The 21,111-nt window shown below is 58.6% G+C and overlaps 1 protein-coding gene across 2 annotated transcripts in view; it reads left to right on the top strand.

The window, feature by feature from the left end:
* Positions 1-20,580, top strand: part of PTPRN2 (protein tyrosine phosphatase receptor type N2) — an 805,972-nt gene extending 785,392 nt beyond the window's left edge. The window contains exons 20-23 of one of the 2 annotated variants that reach the window (XM_047850353.1): positions 3,757-3,810; positions 5,202-5,266; positions 17,411-17,484; positions 19,091-20,580. In XM_047850353.1, coding sequence (XP_047706309.1) covers positions 3,757-3,810; positions 5,202-5,266; positions 17,411-17,484; positions 19,091-19,162 — 265 coding nt within the window. In that variant the 3' untranslated portion in view covers positions 19,163-20,580. Of the gene's footprint in view, positions 1-3,756; positions 3,921-5,201; positions 5,267-17,410; positions 17,485-19,090 lie in introns of those variants that run through there. The other variant, XM_047850352.1, reaches the window with a different exon arrangement.
* The last annotated feature ends 531 nt before the right edge of the window (positions 20,581-21,111 follow it).

Here is a 21,111-nt window from a genome sequence, read left to right as displayed (position 1 = left end):
TTTGTTGACGATGTGATGCTCCTGCCCTTCTATTTGTGATGTTTTACGTTGTGACGGTACAAGCACGTGACTCTTTGCCAATGAAATTCTCAGCCACGCGGGCACATTGTTTGCACACCGCGCGTCTCCTCGATTGCTCGTGGCCCTTTGTGGATAGGTTTGGCAGGGGGCGGGGCTGAACGTGGCGACTAAAATGACAGCGAAACCTTCGTGGGCCACACCGGGCGGCCGGTCACAGCGCGCTGGAGAGAGAAATGTTTTAAATACTCTGTGAAGTCAGAACGGGGACTGCGGGAATTCGGAAGCAGGCTGCCCTCGTAGGTGCCGGGAATTCCTTTTTAGCAACTTTTCTTTGCCGAGGGGGCCGTGCTTACTGCACTCTGCCAAAAGCGAGGCTGACCAGCTGCGAGTGGGACACTCCGGTCCCGCGATTCCTTCCGGTGATGGTTTTCCGAAACCAGTACGCTTACTGTTTCTTTCTTTCCTTAATGTACTATTTTTGTACTTGGCCCCCTCAGAAAAAATGACCAAAACCTGTGATTGACCAGGGTGTGAACGTGCAGACGTTGGGTTAGTCTTTACAAGCACAGACTGGACAGCCCAGTACGAAGTATAACAGAATGTTGGAGGTTCACATCTAAAAAGATTCAGCGACCGAGAGATTTCTAGTAAAAGGCCTACAAAAATAAAGCCGTCCTAGATCTAATCTGACTCTGAGCTTGCTACATTCTACACATGTACACACATACACACACACACACACACACACACACACACACACAGAGTACACACTGTGCACACATGCACACGCAGGGCACACAGCGCATACACACACACACGCTCACAGTGCATACACACACATGCACACGGTGCATATGCAGGGCACATGCACACACAGTATGTACACACTTGCACATGCAGGGCACACACACATGCACACACACAGTGCATACACACACATGCACACGCAGGGCACATTCACACACAGTATGTTCACACATGCACACGGTACACACATGCACACAGTGTGTACACACACACATGCTCACACACAGTGCATACACACACATGCACACGCAAGGCACACACGCACACAGTGTGTACACACATGCACACACAGGGCGCACATGCACACAGTGCATACACACATGCACACACACGTGCACAGAGCATACACAGACATGCACACGCAGGGCACACACATGCACACACAGGGTACATACACACATGCACAGAGCGTACACACATGCACACACAGGATGCATGTGCACAGTGCATACACACATGCACATGCAAGGCACACGTGCACACACGCACACAGTGCATACACACACATGCACACGCAGGGCACGTGCCCACACACACACACACACACACAGTGTGTACACACATATGTACATGCAGAGCTCACACACATGAACCGACAGTGTGTACACACACATACACATGAAGGTCTCGCCCCACACACAGGGCAGGTGCACACGCACACACAGGGCACATGCACATACATAGTGCGTACACACATGTACATGCAAGGCGCTCGTGCACAGTACGTGCACACACATGCATGCAGGGCGGGTGCACACACATGCTCACATAGAGTGTACACACACATGCACGTGCAGGGCACGTGCACACACACGGTGTGTACACACACGTGCACATGGCACATGCACACACGCATGCATGCAGGGGGGTGCACACACACAGTGCTTACACACACATGCACACACACGGTGTGTACACACACGTGCCCACAGCACATGCACACACGCATGCATGCAGGGGGTGCACACACACAGTGCTTACACACACATGCACGCGCAGGGCACATGCACACAGTGTGTACACACACGTGCACACAGGGCACATGCACACACGCATGCATGCAGGGCGGGTGCACACACATGCACACACAGTGCATACACTCATGCACACGCAGGGCACGTGCACACACACAGCCTCAGATGAGCTGGCAGACCTCACGTTGCTCACATTTGAGGCACATCTTGGGGTCTGGCATGTACTTTGTCAAACCTAAAGCTCTGTTGACCTTACGACCCGAGTCAAGGATGGGAGTTTTAAGATGCAGACCACCTCCACTTCCGGTTGTAAATTACCACTTTAATGAACGTGATGCTGGGTGTTCATCTCGACCACCTTGAGTTTATAAGACACTTATGGTCTTGGCTGGAACTGACCACCCAAGACCAGGAGCCTCTCGCTCTACCGCCTGAGCCAGGCGGGCGCCCCGAGAATGGAAAGTTTTACTAGGAGAAAGTAGCGGGTCTGTTTTTCAATCTGTTTTATTCTCAAAGGCCCACGACGAACTCTGAGGGCACCGTGGCACGCTTGCTCGATCTCGATGAGCTCACGCGTGCTTCCTTCACCGTCCCGCTCCACCCCAACGTTAACGTGCGCCTCGAAAGCGAGCCGAAGCTCCAGCAGAGGTGGCCACCGAGCAGCCTGTTTCGCCCGTGTTCGTGGGTCGTCTCATTTTTAAGACTTTCGGTGGCCTGCCAACTTTAAATGCTGCCGGAGGCGGCCCGAGGGGCGTGGGGGTGGCCCCGTCGCAGGGCACATCGCCTCACGCCTGGGCTCCCCTCGTGCTGTTCGGCGGGGCGTGTGGGCCTCACTCCGTTCACTCGTAGAGGAGATGGAAAGGACCAGCTTTGTGCTTGGGGGGAAGGTACCGCCGGGCGCCCGGGCCAGCCGCCTGCCCCCAGCGCCCCGTCCGTCTCCGCGTCCAGGGGTTGGAAGCCAGGCCACCCGCTGAGAGAACACGCACTTCCCACACCGTCTCTGCGCCGGGCAGGCCAGCCTCCGCAGGGAAATGGGGCGTTTTCCTGTTTCCGGTGCGAGGGAAAAGATCTTTTTTTGCACCGGTTTTCTTTTCTCTCTCTTTTTTTAATTTTGCCCCGTGTCATACATTGTAGAAATTCACACAGAGCAGTTTCGAGCACAGCCCCCTCACGCGTTTGGCTCATTTACTTTTCTCTATTCAGAAGTATTTTGCTGAGAATTTTCATGTACTTTGTAAGCAAGTTTAGTGGTTTCACTGACTTCCAACACGTTTGGAGCTTACACAGTGAATTTTAAATCAGCCCTCTGTTTCGATTCAGGGCTCGGTCACGAGATAATCTAAGCTCCTTGTTAATTTTCATAAATCCTGGTCTAGAATCTGCACAGCGAAGTTGTTTGTCAACATGTTCAAATGTGTACAAAGGAAGGACTTGTCTCTGATGTAAGCTCAGGTTTCTGTGGAAGGAAGAAGCCCGGACCCACCGGACGGACCAGAAGGGACCTTAAGCTGCCCTTTTGAGACAATACTCATATTACATTCCGATAGGACATCTGGGACGTAAGAAACTTGGAGCAATACATCGCAGAACGCGGCCGTTCTAGCAGAGTCTAGATGCCCACGTCACAACAAAAAGTCAGGCTGAGCGGAGCCGCAGACGTGGGGGCGGGGTGGGGGCGGGGCAGGCCAAAGACCGAGCCCCCCGGGGTCTGGCTTGTCCAGGGAAGGGAAGATGGTGAAAACGTAAGAGTTGTTTTTAAAGCTCTGTCTCATAACTTAACCCCGACAAGGAAAATAAATCTTCGAAAACGTGCGTGTGATTTTGACTTGGTGACACAGGCTGTGGGAAGCGGTGCCACCGATGGGCCCCGTGACTCTGGCTCGGGAGTTACTTTGCGAGGCGGGAGACAGGAGTCGTGGTGCGTAACCGTAATTTCTGTCTCTTTTCGTTTCAGAAAAGTAAACAAGTGCTACAGGGGCCGTTCTTGTCCAATAATTGTTCACTGCAGGCAAGTACAAGTTCGCACGTGGATGACACGCACTCGCCACCTCAGAAGGCAGCCACAGTGAGGTGATAAGTACATCTAACTGGCGCTTCTGAAGGGAACCAGAGATACAAAGTTACTCTTCTAGGCCCTCGAGCTAAATGCGGCCGCGTGTTTCTTGCACTGACACCCGAGTGAGCCGCACGTGGCCCGCTCTTCCCCGCGAGCCGCCGGGCGTCCCGCACCCGGTCTCCGGCGGCCTGGGCCCCGCCGCCCCAGTTTTTCTTCAGCCCTCGTGGCTCTCACGCAAACCCCGAGGCGGTGTCCGTGGTCCGTGGCCTTGTCTTAGCCACCAGTTCACGAGGTGTGGAGCCAAGCTGCTGAGAAATGCGTGGGGCCCGTTAGGAGCAGGGACAGACTCTGTCGTGACCGGAGGGACGGCCGCCCCCAGTTGGTTAACGTGAGTCTGGCCTGTGGGCAAAACCCAGACGGGCTGCACTCACCCCGGTAAGTAGAGGCACTCAGACGCCCGTGTGAGGGTGCCCTCGCGCCCTGGGCTTCACATCCACCCGGGTCTGGCGAAGAGCCGTGCTCTGTAGCGTAGAATGTTCCTTTCTGCTGGGCCAAAATGGAAATACGTCTCCAAAGATCAGACGCCAAGACGGTCCGATCGGCCGACAAGTGTGCACGCCTCCGTGTGGGTGTCTGACCGTGTGTCAGTGTGTGTGCTGTGGAGCCACGCGCGTGTAACCGTGTGTGTCTGCGTCGGGTGCCTGGTAACTGCACGGGTCCGCGTGCTTCCGCGCGGGACCAGTGGGGGCTGCGCCGTGGGTCCGTCAGAGAGCGGAAGGGAACGGCCCGGAGGCACGGGTGTCCCGGGCGGCGGGTGGACGGCTTGGAAGGCGCCTGTCGGTGTCAGGGCGGCCGTGGCCCCTCGGCTCTGGGAGGAAAGAGGAAGACGGGAGCAAATCCACGCAGGCACCATAGCTAATCCCTGCTGCGAGGGTGGGGGGCTCCCGCCCTCCTCTTCCTCCTCCCCCTCCTCTTCCTCCTCCTCCTCCCTTCCCTCCCCCTCCTTTCCCTCCTCCCTTTCCCCCTCCTCCTCCCTCCCCCCTCCTCCTCCTCCCTCCTCTCCTACTCTCCTCCTCATCCTTTCTCCCCTCCCCCATCCCTTCCTCCCCCCTCCTCCTACCCCCTCCTCCCTCCCTCCTCCCCTGCCCCTCCCCCCTCTCCCCTCGTCCACCCAGCGATGCCTCCTCACCCCGCTTTCTTCCGCTGTCTCTCAAATTCACAGCCTCCCTCTCCCCACACGACTCCCCTTAAACGCAGAGGGCAATCGGCCGTCTGCTGGCTTTGGTGGGCGCGGGGTTCACGTGGCCCCGGCTGCGTTCTCACCTCTCCCCTTCCGTTGGCAGCGACGGCGCGGGCAGGAGCGGCACCTACGTCCTGATCGACATGGTTCTCAACAAGATGGCCAAAGGTGAGGCTCCGAGCGAGCGGGCTGCTTTGTTGGGGCCGAGCGGGGCCAGCGTTGCCGTGGCAACCTCAGGGTAATGCTCTCGGCGGCCTCGGAGGAAATTAGCCGCTCGTTGTCCCTTCCCCGGATCACGTGAAAGCTGTCTGCAGCACGCACGGTGTCTCTGTGGCTCTTCCCTCGCTGCCGGTGTCGGGCGCGGGGCTGGGCGCACGGCGGGGGCCGGGTAAGCGCCTGCTGAACATGCTATGATGATCGCGATCGAGGCGAAGACGCCGCTTGGAGCTTTAAATGCAGTTCGTAGTACCCTTGAGGTGTTGGCATAAACCGTACCTGCAGAATACAGCGTCGGTCATTCCAGACTCCGCTACGCCTCTGGGGGTGACTGCGGTCGCCCGACTCCGTCTTATCTCAGATAAAACCCGGAACACCCCCTGTTCGACATACCTGCACCTACGTGGCCTCTCCTCCTGGTCTCTTCCTCCCAAATGCGGCACGGGGACTTGCACCCTGAGCGCCCCACGGCGAGAAGGCACAGGGGCGCCAACAGTGCCCGAGAGCAGGGGCCACGGGGAGAGCGGCCCCCCCACTCCTGCTCAGGACTGGGCGGGCCACGGGGAGAGCACCCCCCCCCCACCTTGGGACTGGGCGGACCACGGGAGCAGGACGTAAGCCCCGGCCCCTTCGCTCCCGTGGACGTGTGGGCGCTGAGCTGGTCTGCAGCACCCACAACGTGGTCTCGGGAAGAAACCCATGAGGGGTCTCCTTAGGGACCAGGGAGCGAGCTCCACAGTCACGTTCGGGGAAACCCCCGTGTCGGACCCACCTCTTGGACGGTCACTCGCAAGTCGCCATGGCAACCCAGGATCCTGCTGCATTGCCCAAGCTGCTCTGAGAAAACACCGCTTTCCCTGTGGTGCCCGTGCACGACCCACGGGCCCCGGAAGGAGGTGGGGACACCTCCCGTCTCTCTCACCCGTGAACCAAACGGTCCCTCCATCTACACACACACTCGCACGTGTGTCCTCGCAGACAGGCCCCGCCTTCCAGAACGTCCTTTGCCCAGAAGCAGGAGCGGATTATAGAAATGAGGTTCAGTGGCGCCTGGGGGGCTCAGTCTGTTAAGTGTCCGACTTCAGCTCAGGTCATGATCTCGCGGTTCGTGAGTTCGAGCCTCCGCGTTGGGCTCCGAGCTGACGGCTCGGAGCCTGGAGCCTGCTTTGGATTCTGTGTCTCCCTCTCGCCCCTCCCCTGCTCACACTCTGTCTCTCTCCCAAAAATGAACAAACATCCAAAAAACTTTTTAATAATTCAAAAAAAGAAAACAATTTCAGTACATTTTCACGCCGATGCTGGCAACTCTAAAATAAGCATTTTCCTTACTCCACTTTCCCGTGGTTAAAAAAAAGAGAAACGGAGCCCGTCTCCAGACCAAGGATACGGGTGTGTGGATGAGCCCGCAGGCCGCTGTTTCACACGTAGAGACAAGCGCGTGAGGCATCTCTGCTGGTACCACCTGCTCCCGGAGGACCAGGACTGAACCCGGCTGCACACCCCACACCCTGCCGGACGTCCACGGCTTCCCGGCCGGACGCCGGAGGGAGAACGAGATCGGCTTTGTGCCGCCAAATACTATTTCAAGCGCCCGAAATTAGCTGAGTGCTGGCCACGCACAAACAAAGAGACTGACGCAAAAACACAAAAGGTCTGACACTGGTGAAGACGTATTTTGGTTTTAGGGCTTAACGTGATCCTAATCTTTTTAGTTAAAAGCTTCCTGTCCGCTAATGCTACTGTGTCTTATCAAACACATCCTTTCGTTTGCAAACTTGCAACTACGGGAGCTCTAGCAGAATTTGTTTCGCCCCTGGTACCTGCCCTCCCTTCTCGGCCTGCTGCACACGTAACGCTTGCCTCGTGTTAAATCAGAATTCCTCCTGAAGGAGCCCGACCGGCGCTCGTGTTCGAGATGCCTCCCGTGTGGGTTCGAGCCAGGGTGGACCCCGGCTCGCCCAGAGGCACGGGACGGACGCCACGCTTTCCCAGTGCTGGGGGGGGGGGGGGGGGGCGGGGGTCACCGGGGTGTCCTGCGAGGGGGTGCGGCACAGCCGGATGCTGCGAGGTGCAGTTGCTGCTTCGCGAGAGGCAGCTGTGGACGAGAATGTTCCTGCCTGAGGAGCCGGCCGGAGGCGGGGTGCCGGCATTGTCCGAGCCCCAGCCCGCATTGACCCGCTCTGCTGTGCCATGTAACGTCAAATCCCACGTCAAGTGTGGGCGGCCGTCAACAATGGAGCCCAGCCATGGGGAACCGGCCAGAGAGGGCCGCCCCAGGCCCTGGCCCATCGGTCACCCCCCCCCCCCCCGTTCTGTTCTTGACCTGCTCCCCTCTGCCCGGGGAGGGGGCGTGTGGTGTGAAATCCCCTGACCTGGGGCCTGGGCCGCGGTCTCAGGAGAGATCAAAGGGCAGGACGGCCCCTCGCCGGCCAAGTGGGTCTTTCCCAGGCCGCCACACTGCGCCCCCGCCCCCGGTTTTGTTCTGGGACAAGCTGGCCCGGCCTGTCGCGCCTGGGCTGCCTTTGTCTGGCCTGAGAGCCGGAGGCCGCGCCACAGACCTCGCTCGTCAAATGATCAAAGGCCCAAAGCCCGGACACGAAACCTTTCTTCCCATTTCCTTTTCTTCCAAGGAATGAATCGCATGGGGACCAAAGAACGCCTTTCCCAAGCCTTGCCGAGTGCCCCACGCTGACACCGGAGCCCCTGGATCCGGACGGCAGGGCCCGGGAGCGCATGCGGCCCGGAGCGGAGCCCCCGCGGGTTCACACGGGGCCCTCGGAGATTAAGGCCCTCGTCCTCTTCAGGGACCTTGGAGAATGAGCGAGGCGCGATTCACGTGCTTTCTCCGCCGTCTGGTTTGTTAGCAGGCGGATGACAATGCCCTTTGGAATCAAAGCGAGCGGCCCCCGGCCCCCTGCCCGACCCGTAAACACCTTCGTCGCGTCCCTGCCGCCGCTGCCAGGGCGCTTCCAGCTCCGTCCGTCCATCCGTCCGTCCCGCATCAGCATAGCCCGGGGAGCGCGCTCCTCCCGCTCGGGAGACCCCGGCTCGCGTGCAGCCGAGACGTTTTCCGAAGCTGTGCCTTCTCCGCGCATCAGTGACGTCTCGCCCACGTTTGGGTTTTTTTCTTGTGATCTTTTAGAGGCATTGTAAGCGCCAGGCGGACGGTGCCTCCCCACGGCCGTATTTGCTGGGTCACCGTGAGGGGGCGGCGGCCGGCTGTGTCACTCGTGCGGGGCCGTGACCGACCCCACCCCCCGAGCGCCCCGCCGCACGGCCCTGAGTGAACACCACCGCCCACCCGCCACGCCCGCGTGTGTGCGGGGAGGCCCGAGTGTGGCACACTCTGCAGGTGTGGACGACTCTTAACTCTTTAGTGTGTGTCCCTCTGGGCCTCGTGTGTGAGCACACACCCTTTGCGTTCATCCGGCCGGTGACAACTACATTCTCCGGAAAGCAATACGTAATCCGTGTGGGAAACACGCAGGGTGTTTTTTAAAAGATCTGTCCCCAACTTTGTTTCTTACGTATTGACACTGAAAGTGGTCATCCCACAACGGCCCTGCGGACTTAACACTTTCATTACCATTTGTCAGGTAAAGACATTTGGGCTTCCCCCACCCGAGGTCACGCAGCCGCCACGTGACCTAGCCGGGAGGTGAACCCAGGCTCGTCTGACAGCCCGTGTCCTTGATAACGATGCCCTATGGTTGCCTCTTCCCTGCCAACAAACAGACCCGCCCCTTTTTTAAAGTCTGCCCTGAATTGTCTGGTATAAGGAATACACCCGTTACAATGGCTGTTATTCAAAAAAAAAAAAAGTTTTCCCCTACGTTAACTTTTTCTAAGTTTATTTCTTTTGAGAGAGAGACACAGACAGTGCAAGCAGTGGAGGGGCAGAGAGAGAGACAGAGAGAGAGACAGAGAATCCCAAGCAGGCTCCAGGCTCTGAGATGTCAGCACAGGGCCCAACGTGGGGCTCGAACTCACAGACTGTGAGATCATGACCTGAGACAAAATCAACAGACACTTAACTGACTGAGCCACTCAGGCACCTCCAGACATGCGAACTTTTAACAGCAGGTCAGAGTAGTAGACGGGATACTAGGTTTGGAGACCAAGAGACACGACAGATCACAAAGCTCAGCCAGACTAGTTGAATGATACCGCCCGCACGAGTGCCTGTGCATCAGGACTCAGTATCTGTCACAAGTAACAAGATCAAAACGCCTTTAAAAGTTTTTCCCAACCTTACTGAGATATAGTTGCAATCGAACCTTGTGTAAGTTTCTGGTATACAACGTGGTGAATTGATAAATGTATTTGTTACAAAACTATTACCAAAGTAAGGTTAGTTAGCACCTCCATCGCCCCTCGTGGTTACGATTCCTTTTGTGGTGAGAACATTTAAAGTCGACTCTTCGGCAACTTTCAACTACGTGATACTGTTGTCGACTATCAAAATACCTTTCTTAAATAATATCCTGTGGCTCCTTGAACTTTTTAAAAGCCAGCAGCCCTCCACTAACCACATGTGCCTACTTAGTGAATTACAATTTGAAAATCAGTGCCTCTGTCATGCTGGCCACACATCACGTGCCCAACGCCACACGCGACTCGTGGCTGCCGTGGCGGACGACACAGAGCACCTCCGTCATCGCGGGGAGTCCCGCCGGGCCACGCGGCTCTGGGGAACGGCACTGGTGGGCATCCCCGGGTGCCTCCCACCCTGCCTCTCCCGGCCCCGCTCGCTTCTGCCTCCGTCTGTTCTCCACGCGGCGCCCGCGTGGCATCTGAAGCAGCGGGACCTCGGAGGCCCTGCTGAGCTCTCCCGTCTCGCCGCTGCCCTTCTCGGGGCCGAGCGGCCTCTGTGACCGCGAGGCTCGGGCTGCCCCCCGCTGCTGCACCACGGCTCCCCGGCCCCTTTCTGTCACGGGTGCTGGATGCCCCACGGTCACTGCCACCAGGCCACAGTGTCCCTCTCGTGGCAGAGCCACGGAAGCCTCGTTTCAACCTGGTATTTACTGAACACCCTGCCAGGCACACTGTCCGGAATGCACGGTGAACAAGGCAGGAAAACAAGGTCACCGTCCCCGAGTTCATCCTCCGTGGAGAGAGACAGACGGCGTGTTCAGCTCGTAGGGGTGGCGAGCGCCACGAGGACCCTCGCCTGGGATGCAGCTCAGGGGTTGTGCCTCCCTCCCCCGCCGCCGCCCCCCCCCCCCCCCCCGGGAAGAGCCTTGACCAGATCTACGGACTGTGGCCCCCGGAACAGAAGGGGACCTGAGGCCCGTACGTTCTGACACCTTGTTGTAAATTGAGGAAGCAGATTTCAGAGGTTTGGCGACTTCCAGAACCCCTCCGGCTGGCCGGGGCGACACAGATCCCTGGTCTTTCTGCAAATGGCAGAGCCCAGGAGGCTGAGACGACAGAGGGCAGCAGGACCCTCCGAGTCAGGCCTGCGGAGACAGGGTGGTGGTTGTGGTCCCCGGGCCTGGGGAGCGGGGGAGCGGGGAAGGGTCTGTTCAGGGCCTGGAAGGGCAGGGTCACTGACTAGGAAGTGACAGGATTGGCTGGAGGAGAGGGGAGGAGGTGTGCGGGAGGGCTGAGCCCACCCTCGCCGTGGGCATGCACGTGGCCACAGACAAGGCCACAGACAACGGCGTGTGTCGAGGGGAACGTGTTTGTCTTATGTTTGAAGCATGAAAACGTGAAGAGCTGGCAGAAAAGGAATTTCGCCGACAGCGTGGCCTCAGCGTGACTTCACGGGGCAAACGCCTCATCTGCAGCTTCGTGACAATCTCAGGCTGAAAGACGCGTCTGGAACGGGGTGGCGGGGGCCTCGCGTGGGCTGCACCGCGGTTGGACAAGTCGCCTCCGTCGGGCGGCGTGTGCGTGTTCCCCCCTCATCGGCTCCCTGCCGTCCGGCGCGCTCCTGCCCCAGCCGGCACCGGGCACATGGGGTGGCACAGGGTCGGAGGCCGTGCACAGAGCTGCAGCCCAGACAGGCGGGGGCCCCGTCCGGTCGCAGGTCTCGGGGCTGCGACCCCATCCGCGCACACCATAGGCCAGGCTAATCCAAGGGGAGAACATGTGGTGTCAGGCCTTTGGCAGGAGCGGGTGCTGTCTGGCCGCGGCAGCGGTGCAGGGGCTGGGCCTCTGTCACTCTCAGAGTCCCACGGTCACCCGGACTGAGCCGGACAGAACACGCTGTGCTGAGTGTTGCCGGTGGAACAGACCCCTCGCGGGCCCCTTTCCCTGAGGCCCAGGGGAGTCCACGGAAGAGGGTCCCGATGCTTCGCCGTCAGTGGGAGCCCAGCCAGGCCTCGGGCTCCAGGGCAGGGCCTGCCGCGTGGCCGACTCTCTGAGCAGAAATCGCCCTGAGGGCCGAGCGGCGGGGCCAGGCCCACTTGTGAGCCGCGGGGGGCCAGTCGCCCCGAAGGACTCGTTCCTCCGGTTCGGGGGCGGCCTGGCTGGCCTCTGTGTCCCAACCTCACAGGAGGTCAGGAGGACCCGCTTGGAGCCGCGGACTCAGGAACACGAGCCCACGGCGATTCTGGTGCCTCGGCGGGGCGGGGGTGGGGGCCCTGCTGCCTTCCTAGGACCCTAACCCCCCGCAGTCACCACACGGGCCTTTCTCTGGGCTGCGTGGGACCTCGTCCAGGGGGCTCCCGCGTCCCTCGCTGCCTCTGCATCTCCTTCCTGCCCTGAGCCCACGGTGCCTGCTCCTGGGGCGGGTGGGAGAGGCAGCGGGACCTGGCAGGGCAGGGTCTCCGGGGTCCCCGGGGCGCTGGGCCGTCCCCCCACCTGTCCCTGTTCACGCCTAACGACCAGCGCGCTCACCTCCACCCGGGTGCCCGGCCCGCGTGCCCCACTGGGAGCCCCACGACCTCCGGCAGTAACAAAGGGTGGTGGCCTTGCAGTGACCTTGCACGCCGACCGAGCCCAGGTTCTGTCTGACTTAACAGTTTTTATAAAAAGGTGGAAGGATCTCAGTTTCTCCTGAAAAATGACTCGGAATTTGCTTTTTAAAAAACACGAGAAAGGGGTGCCTGGGTGGCTCAGTCGGTTGGTCGTCTGACTTAGGCTCAGGTCATAATATCTCAGTTTGTGGGTTCGAGCCCCGCATGGGGCTCTGTGCTGACAGCTCGGAGCCTGGAGCCTGCTTCAGATTCTGTGTCTCCCTCTCTCTCTGCCCATACCCGGCTTGTGCTCGCTCGCTCTCTCTCTCTTTCTCAAACACAAAACTAAATAGAAATAAAAGAACATGAAAAATATTTTGGGGGTGGGTTCTGGCATACTTGATTCTCAAGTGAACGGGATGCAGATTCGGCTCCTTTGATCTGGCAATTCCCCTCCAAGGTCAGCAGAAATCCTCCCCGATTTTCACCACCCCCCCCACCCCTACATCACCCCCCACCTCACCCCCCCCACCCCTCCTCGCCTGCCACCCCCACCCCGGCACCCATCCCCACCTCACCCCCACCCCCAACCCTGGCCCCCCCACCTCTGCCTCACCCCCACCCCCCACCCCGACTCCCACCCCCGCCTCACCCCGGCCCCCCCACCCCCACCTCACCCCCAACCCCCACTCCACCCCCACCTCACCCCCCACCCCTATGTCACCCCCCCACCCCTCCTCACCTGCCACCCCCACCCCGGCCCCCCACCCCGCCTCACCCCCAACCCCCACCCCGGGCCCCCCACCCCACCTCACCAGGAGCTCTGCTCTCCCGGGGCAGCATCTCACCCCTTGGCTCCTTTGCTCAGATCCCCCTGGAGCGGAAGCAAAGTAACAGTTTTTCCCCCTTGCACACTTGACGCACATTGTCTCTTTTACCTGGAAGAAAACACACTGGACCCCGGCAGGTTGCAAGCCTTCTGGGTAAAAACTCTGTAGCAAAACTGATTCACGTGTATCCGGCCTCACTAGGTCGCAGGGGGCCGAAAGCTGTGTGTGGACACAGCTCGGCCTGTGCCCAGGTGTGTGCACCTGACGCTGGCACAAGTGGGCGGGCCACACGACCCCCTGGACCAGGGAGCAAACGCCAGGAGAGAGCAAAGCACCCCGCCACGAACTTGGTTTCCTTTAACCTCAGGTTGATTCCTTCCCTGCAAAAATCAGTTTCCATACTTCAATAAAATGGTTAATGGTTAACGCCTTTTATCTAGAGCTAGAAAACCTTTCCTGTCTTAAAAATGGAGTTAGCTGAAGGGCGCCTGGGTGGCTCCGTCGGTAGAGCGTCCGACTTCAGCCAGGTCACAATCTCGCGGTCCGTGAGCTCGAGCCCCGCGTCAGGCTCTGGGCTGATGGCTCAGAGCCTGGAGCCTGTTTCCGATTCTGTGTCTCCCTCTCTCTCTGCCCCTCCCCCGTTCATGCTCTGTCTCTCTCTGTCCCAAAAATAAATAAATGTTGAAAAAAAAAATTTTTAAATAACCAGAGGGTCCCCTTTTCAATGCACTAGAGGGAGCTTCCCTGATTTGGGAGGATTTAAATAAATCTCTTAGCCTCCAGTAAAGCCTTTCATAAAGTAGCGAAGGACCCACACACCCTCTCCACCCTCTGACCCTCACGGATCTGTTTATAAATGCAGATTCTGGGTTCCGTGCACCGCGAGGCCCCACTGCACGTGGGAGCCACTGGACAGGGTGTGGCGGCTCCTCCCGCCGAGTCCCTTTGTGTCTCCACTGCTCAGGACAGACCACGGACATGAGTTCTGCAAGCTTCTCCCTTTGCTCACGTTGCCAACAACTAATGGTCTTATCCTAACAAGCGAGGGGACGTCCGCACCACCCAGCTGGCTTTACTTAATAAATCCATCAGTTGCCTAAATTTCGTTCTGGACGTTTTTAAGTATCGGTTTGATTTCCTCACTGTCCAACTCTGGCTCCAGGAAAAGTGGGCTCCTGAGCCAGTCCCTGGCTGGTTCCTCATCTCGAACCCCTCCGGGGACAGCCATGTTCTCTCACGTTCTCTCACGAACAGTGGTCCAGAGGGCGTCACGATGTAATAAAACTAGAGAGTTTATTCGTACATCCATCCAAGGATCCTGCAGGCTCGGGACAGCCACCCAGGAGGGAGGGCCGCACGTGCGACCAGAGGCAGCACCGGGCCACGTCGCGTGTCCCCAGCCCGTGCCGGTGGCTTCCAGGCAGGGACGGCCTCCATACAGCCTCAGAATAAAACAGCTGTTGAAAGAGGTTTTCCAACCAGCCTGAAGGACTAAAAGAAAGTGCCCTAAAAAGACACTTTTTATCTAAGTCTGGATCCTACACGAAGCCCTGGGATTTCATTTCGGAAGGATCTGCCCCTCGCACCGGATGCTTCTGAAATCCAGGACCCGTGGTCAGAAGGCGAGTGGTCGCAGAAGGTAGGGGCCCTGCGCGAGCCTGGAGGCCAGCGTGGGATATCGCCGAGCAGAAGTACTTCTCTCCCGGGAGCGCCCGGGATCTGCGAAGCACCATTCACGCGCGTCTGGAGTGCCGTGGCTCCTGTGAATTACGACGTGGCCGGGCCCCGCAGGGCACCCCAGCGCTCTGTGCCAGCCTGAGACCCCATCCACACCGGCAGGGAGCCCCGGACTGGGGAAGGGGAACACAGCGAGTGCCCGGGCTGGGGCCGCACCTGTGGGACCCATCCCGGCACAGCCCTGAGCACCGGGCTCTGCTGCTGACCCGCCCGGCCGGAGAACGAAGTGCCACGCGTGGGGCGGGACACATTCGTCTCCCCCTCACTCGCCCTCTGCATCGGGTTTAACCTTCTGAGGGCAAGCTTGTTTCTTGAAGAAGCCAGTTTCTGTGCACGGCTGTCCCTGTGACTCGCGAGCGGGCCCTGAGGGCAGGGCGCTCCAGTGGGGAGGCGACGAGAGGCAGCGGCTCTTGGATCCTCGGCGACCGGGAGCCACCACACACCGTGGCCGTGGCCGGGCCCCCCCCCCACTTCCTCTCTCCTCCTTCCCCCCTTTCGGTAGCAGGGCAGACTCCTCCTTTGTTTCAGAGGGTCTCAGACTCATGGATTCCCTTTAAACCAAGACTGTTTATTGTGGCCTCATCGGCTTCCAAAAACTATAACCCTCAAGGCCAGCTGACCAGCACGCCCAGAACTTGACCCCTGTCTTGTCCTTGAGTGGGTTTCTCAGTGGACCCGACTGCCGAGCTCCCTGGGGGACGTCTGGCTGGTCCAGAAGGGGAATTTCTTCCCCTTCCTATAAAGGCCCTGATTTAAGACTTGGGGGAGCTCACAGTGTCCCAATAGGACGGTCCTTACCTGGCAGCTTGGTTCCCGTAAGGCGGCCGCATTGACTAGGAGCTCCCGACGCGCCCAGCGCTGTCCCTACAGCCCTAGAGATGATGGGGCACCTGGGTGGCTCAGTCCGATAAGCATCCGACTTCAGCTCAGGTCATGATCTCACGGTTCATGGGTTCGAGTCCCGAGTCGGGTCCTGCGCTGACAGCTTGGAGCCTGAGGCCTGCTTCGGATTCTGTGTCTCCCTCACTCTCTGCCCCTCCCCCACTCTCTCTTTCTCTCTCTCTCTCTCTCAAAAGTACATAAACATTAAAAACAGAGAGAGAGAGAGAGAGATGTGAACATTCCTGTCGTGTCTGCTCGAGGACAGGGAAGGGGAGACTGGGGTCACGGATACGGCCGGCCTCAGTGCCGGCCGAGCGGTGCCCCCAGCCCCCGGGCTCCTGGTCTGGGGGACATGCAGCCAGGTTGTCCGTACTTCCTGCTGCTCCCCTCTGTGCAGCTACGTTTGCTTTGGGCGTGTTTCCTCCCAGCCCCTCCCCTGCCCATCTTTCTCCCTCGATGCCCATCGCACCCGCTGTCCGTAAGCCACAGAACCACAGGACTTGAAACGTTCTAACAATCTTAGAAGCTTTCAAACTCGTTCTCCTGGCTCTGTGCCTCAGGGGACTGATGGGCACACTTGGGGGTTGCAGACAGAGAAGGGCCTGGGGACGCGGGGCCTCTCGGCCCATCCGCCTGATGCCATCTGGCTGCCGACGGTCGTGGCCACCTGCTCCGTGCGACCGGGCATGAGCTGTTGCGCGGGGGGGGCCCTGGTGACGAGGTGCTGCTGGCAACATCGCACCTGCTTGGGGTTCGGCGCGTGGGTCCGAGACCACCTGGGAGGTGACGGCTGCTCCCCTGCCCACGGTTTGCATTTGTGTAAAATGCTTCTTAAACTGTAAGAAGCTTGCGGGCCTGAGAGCCGGCACTGTTCTCTATCTACTAGAAGTAGAAAAACAAAAATACATGTTGAATTAACAATAATGTCGGGCGCCTGGGTGGCTCAGTCGGTTGAGCGTCCGACTTCGGCTCAGGTCATGATCTTTCGGTTCATGAGTTCGAGCCCCGAGTCGGGCTCTGTGCTGACGGCTCGGAGCCTGGAGCTGCTTCAGATTCTGTGTCTCCCTCTCTCTCTGCCCCTCCCCTGTTCATGCTCTGTCTCTCTCTCTCAAAAATAAATAAACATCAAAAAACAACAACAATAAGGTCAAAATTTCAAACTCCAATGGTATTATTTTTGTGAAGCCCGGATCACCTGGCTCGAGACAGATGCTGTCTGTGGGGAGGCGCCTCTCCGCGAAAGCCCGGCCAGTGAATACAGCCAGGGCCGTCTCTGCCTTTTCTCGCCGTTTGGAACCCTCGCTGGGAGCTCCACATTTAAAAGCCAATATTCGGATGGATGGGATCTATTAGTCTAATCTTTCGTTACGTGAAATAAAAAAGATCCTATGCGATTGAAATTAAAGCTTATATACTTTCTATTTCTAAAACATTCTTTAAAATGCCCCACACGAAAATCACATTTCAGTTTCTAATAGTGATGTGGCTGTTGCAAGTATCTTTCTGGGCTTCTGACAGCAATGTTTTAGCCCGGCTTTCTTGAATCAATGCTAATGAACACCCCCTTGCCTTATTTTTCTCTGAGCACCGAAATCGCAGCTGCCTGCCAGGCCTGCTGAGGGATGAGTGGTAATCATTTTCAATTGGCCTCTGAGCCCGAAGGGCCCGATGCGGGAGAGTGACCGCGGAGCGCGGCTCATCTCGTGTCTGAACTCAGCCCGATTCGTGTTCGTTGTTTCTTGCAGGCGCTAAGGAGATTGATATCGCCGCGACCCTGGAGCACTTGAGGGACCAGAGACCGGGCATGGTCCAGACAAAGGTACTGTGGGCCAGCCCTCGGGCGTCTTTCCGCGGTTGTTTCCGAGCGAGGGCAGAGGGGAAGGGGACTGGACGTCTCCCAGGCAGGTCCCAGGCGGGACAGGGGTCCCTCCCAGGAGGTCGGTCGGGGTCCCAGCAACCGCCCGAATCTCAACAGAAAACGAGGCAGGCGGACCTCCGGTGTTTGGAGCCCTCCATGCACCAGATGCAGGGAAAGGGGAGAACATCACATTTTTATAAAAAGATGTCAATGATAAACCCCAGCACCCTTGCAGGAGAATGTTCTAGATTCACTAAACATTCTGCCAGACTCCCCTGCTTCCGGCCCTCAGAACCACGGCTCTGTTGTGTGGTCGTCAGATGTCCCCCGGGTGCGCTGGGGTCCTCCAGCGCCTCAGCGTGGCTGATTTGCATACTTACTGAAAAGGCCACGTCTGCAGCAAAAGGCGGAAAGACAGGGCTGCTCCCGAGCTGGAAGTGCGGCGAAGCCGACGGTCCGTTCCGTTGGCGCTCGGAGACACCCGTGTCCAGCAGCAGCAGGAGCTCCCACGCCTGTTCCGTGAGAGCACTGAAGTCACCAAGTACAGAATCTCCTCTTTGCCAAGGTCGTCCTCACTCTCAGAGGCTACGAGCCTCCACCAAAGACCCAAAGTCCGTAAAAGATGCCCTTGCAAAACTGCTTCTTTGCACCCAAGAGGACTTGAAGTTGTAAACGGCACTCATGAAATGGAGGTGGCCCAAGGCCCAGAGGAGTGTGCTCTGTGCCTTGGGGTGACGGTTCCGGGACTGCAGGGAGTTTCCCCTGCCTCCTGGGGTCCCGCTGTTTCCCCCAGAAAGTGCCAGAAGTCCCCAAGCCCCTGTTCTGTCTGAATGTTACTGTGGAACTCAAACGTGACACAAGGTCTGAGCTGGGTGGGGGGGAGGCTCTAAATCCCAAGCGCTCTGGGGAGAACCGAGAAGCCACGCGGCCGTAAGACTAGGCTGAACACATTGTGAGCTGGAGGATTTCTTAAAATACCTCAACAGGGCCACCTGGCTGGTTCTTCATGGCCAAAGTCAACCCCGAGCACTGAGGCAAATGTAGCTTAATTCTCCTACAGAACCACAAACCTATCCTACACGGAACCAGAAGCCTCGTAAAGACTCCCGAACTGCCCCGGCCGTGCCCCCCGCCCCCCAGCGGCACCTGCCCCAGCCGGGGACCTCCACCCAGGTGCCAGCACCATGCACGCTCGGCCCCCGTCCCTCCGTGGCCCCCGGGAATGTGACGAGACCCTCATATGATCAGCGTGAAGAGGCCTTATCAGTCACAGCACACTGTTTTCCTAGGGGTTTGTTTATCTGAAATTCTGACATTGTTTCAGAGCTGCAGAACGCTTGCAGAAATAGAAATTCCCGTGTGCCCTCACTCGGCTCCCCCCGCCAGCACCTTCCGTAAGCACCGTGCGGCGATCGAGGCCGGGAAGCCGAAGCCGGCATCAGCATCCCACACACCTCACCTTTCTGTGCCCATATGCGACCTTTCTGCAGAATAACACCAGAGCTAAGGGCTGGAGTCCAGAGGAGAGCGGCCCCACTCACGGCTTCCCCCGCTTTTGTCCTTCCAGGGCCAGTTCGAGTTTGCGCTGACGGCCGTGGCGGAGGAGGTCAACGCCATCCTCAGGGCCCTCCCGCAGTGAGCCGCGGGGCGGGGGGGCCCCGGGCCGGGAGGCGCCCGCACCCGGAATGACACAACTGCCTGGTCGGTGCAGTTTACCGGTTAAAATGCGCGTTTTCGTTCAACCAAATCACAGTAAGGAGAGATCGGTGGAATCCTGCGATGACAGGGGGCAATCACTTTATCCGGTTTCACTTTCCTGAAAGAAAACCCTTTTCCTTGAAGCACACATTCACATTCTTAATTGCAAACAGCGTCGTCCTAACGACGCAGCAGGCTTCGCACTCCGCACGGCCTCTGAGGGCTGGCTCGTGACCTGTGAGTCTGGAGGGCGGCCGGCTCCGCAGGGAGGGGGCCCAGACGACGCGGGCAGGGCACCAGGCACGGCAGACACACGTGGCATTTGTCTCTGAGACGCTGCTCACCCAGAGGAGCCACCGGCTTCTTCGGGAGTCAGAGCAACAGTTACTAACGTTCAGCAGCTGTGGGGCAAATACTAAGAAAATTGTCACCGCATCTCGGTTCCGTTCCCACCCGGGCTGCTTGACGCCCCCCCCAACCCCAAGGTCCACGGCCCATCTCTACCACCCACCCCCAGGGGCAACCGCTTTCCCGCCTGGGGAGCCACACTTTTAACTTCAAAATACGGATTCACACGTCGCAACAGCAGGTGCAGCTGAAGAGCGCTCTCCCCCGGGACAGCCGGAATCTGGGAACAGTCTGGCAGGTCCCAAGCTCCCGGTCCCCGAGGAGCGCTCTAGCCCCCCAGCAGGCACCTGTTCCCCCCTCTCAGGGGATGTCCCGGGCCCTGCCGCATCCGGAGAGCACCTGAGCACCCGTTCCTAGAAGGACTTGCGGGGAGACGGGCATTTTAATCTGCGTGAGCTCGTAGCAGCAGGGAGCAACGTGGCAGTGCTGGCCGCAGGCCCCCCAGTTGTAAGCACCCCCCTCCCCCGTCGCCTAGGTCGGAGCCTCGTGTGACACACACGGGCGTCCAGAGGCGATCCGGGCTTGCCGGAATGGCACTTGACCGTGAGGTCTGCCACCGCGCGCCCCCGGAAACGGGGCTCATCTCGCTGAACTCGGAACGATGGAATCCAAGAAGGGGCGCAGACAGCGCCACACTGTTGGGCTCCATCTAGGATTCGCTGTGAGCGCCCCCCGCCCTGCTTCATGCACACCGCCCTTCCCGTCCCAATGGACACTGCATCCCAGAAACGGTCGCGCTGGGAGAGCGGCCTCTGGCTGGGGAGGAAGACGCCAACACCGTTGTGTCTGTACGTGGTCCCGTCCTGTCGTCCACTGCAGTAGATCCGTGATGTGTTTGCCTGTCCGGAATCCCAATAATGAATAGAAACCAATTTATCTGAATATAGGAAGCATATACCTACTTGTGATTTCTAATTCTTATGTTTCAAGAGAAATCCTCCATGCGAGATATATAAATATATTTAACGGTGTCAGATTAAACTTTTGATTTCACATTTGAATGGTCTTTATTTGGGGAGGAGGGAGCCACCTCCCTCGCTCCGGCTCCGGACGTGAGGGCACGCAGGTTGCCGAGAGCAGGCGGGGGCCCTTCCCAGAATTCCACACCAGGTTTGCAGGGCCCGATGTGCACTAAAGAGAACATCTGGGAGGGTTCCCTCACAGTGAGGGGCGAGGCGGGCAGGGCGCAGTGAGGGGCGAGGGAAGGCCCCACCTTCCAGGAGGCTCTGAATTCACCCACCGGGGTGCCCACCCCTCCCCCAGTGGCCTCCTGAGACCGTGTCTGGGTGGTCCTAACGCCACTTGTCAACACTGAGGGCTTCACCGCCAAGTGATTCGGGATGCGTTTTTATGAAATGGTCGCTTGAGACCACGGGGTTTATTTTTTTTTTTTAATGAAAACTGTTAGATGTAATCTCACAGAAAGAAAACGAAAGTGCCACCTTCCGCATGCAATTCTAGAACCTGATTAAATTCGGGAAA

This window comes from Prionailurus viverrinus, chromosome A2 (assembly GCF_022837055.1).
Source record: "Prionailurus viverrinus isolate Anna chromosome A2, UM_Priviv_1.0, whole genome shotgun sequence".
Lineage (NCBI taxonomy): Eukaryota > Metazoa > Chordata > Mammalia > Carnivora > Felidae > Prionailurus > Prionailurus viverrinus.
The sequence above is the reverse complement of the archived record's forward strand: the minus strand, read 5'-3'. Positions and strand labels throughout refer to the sequence as shown.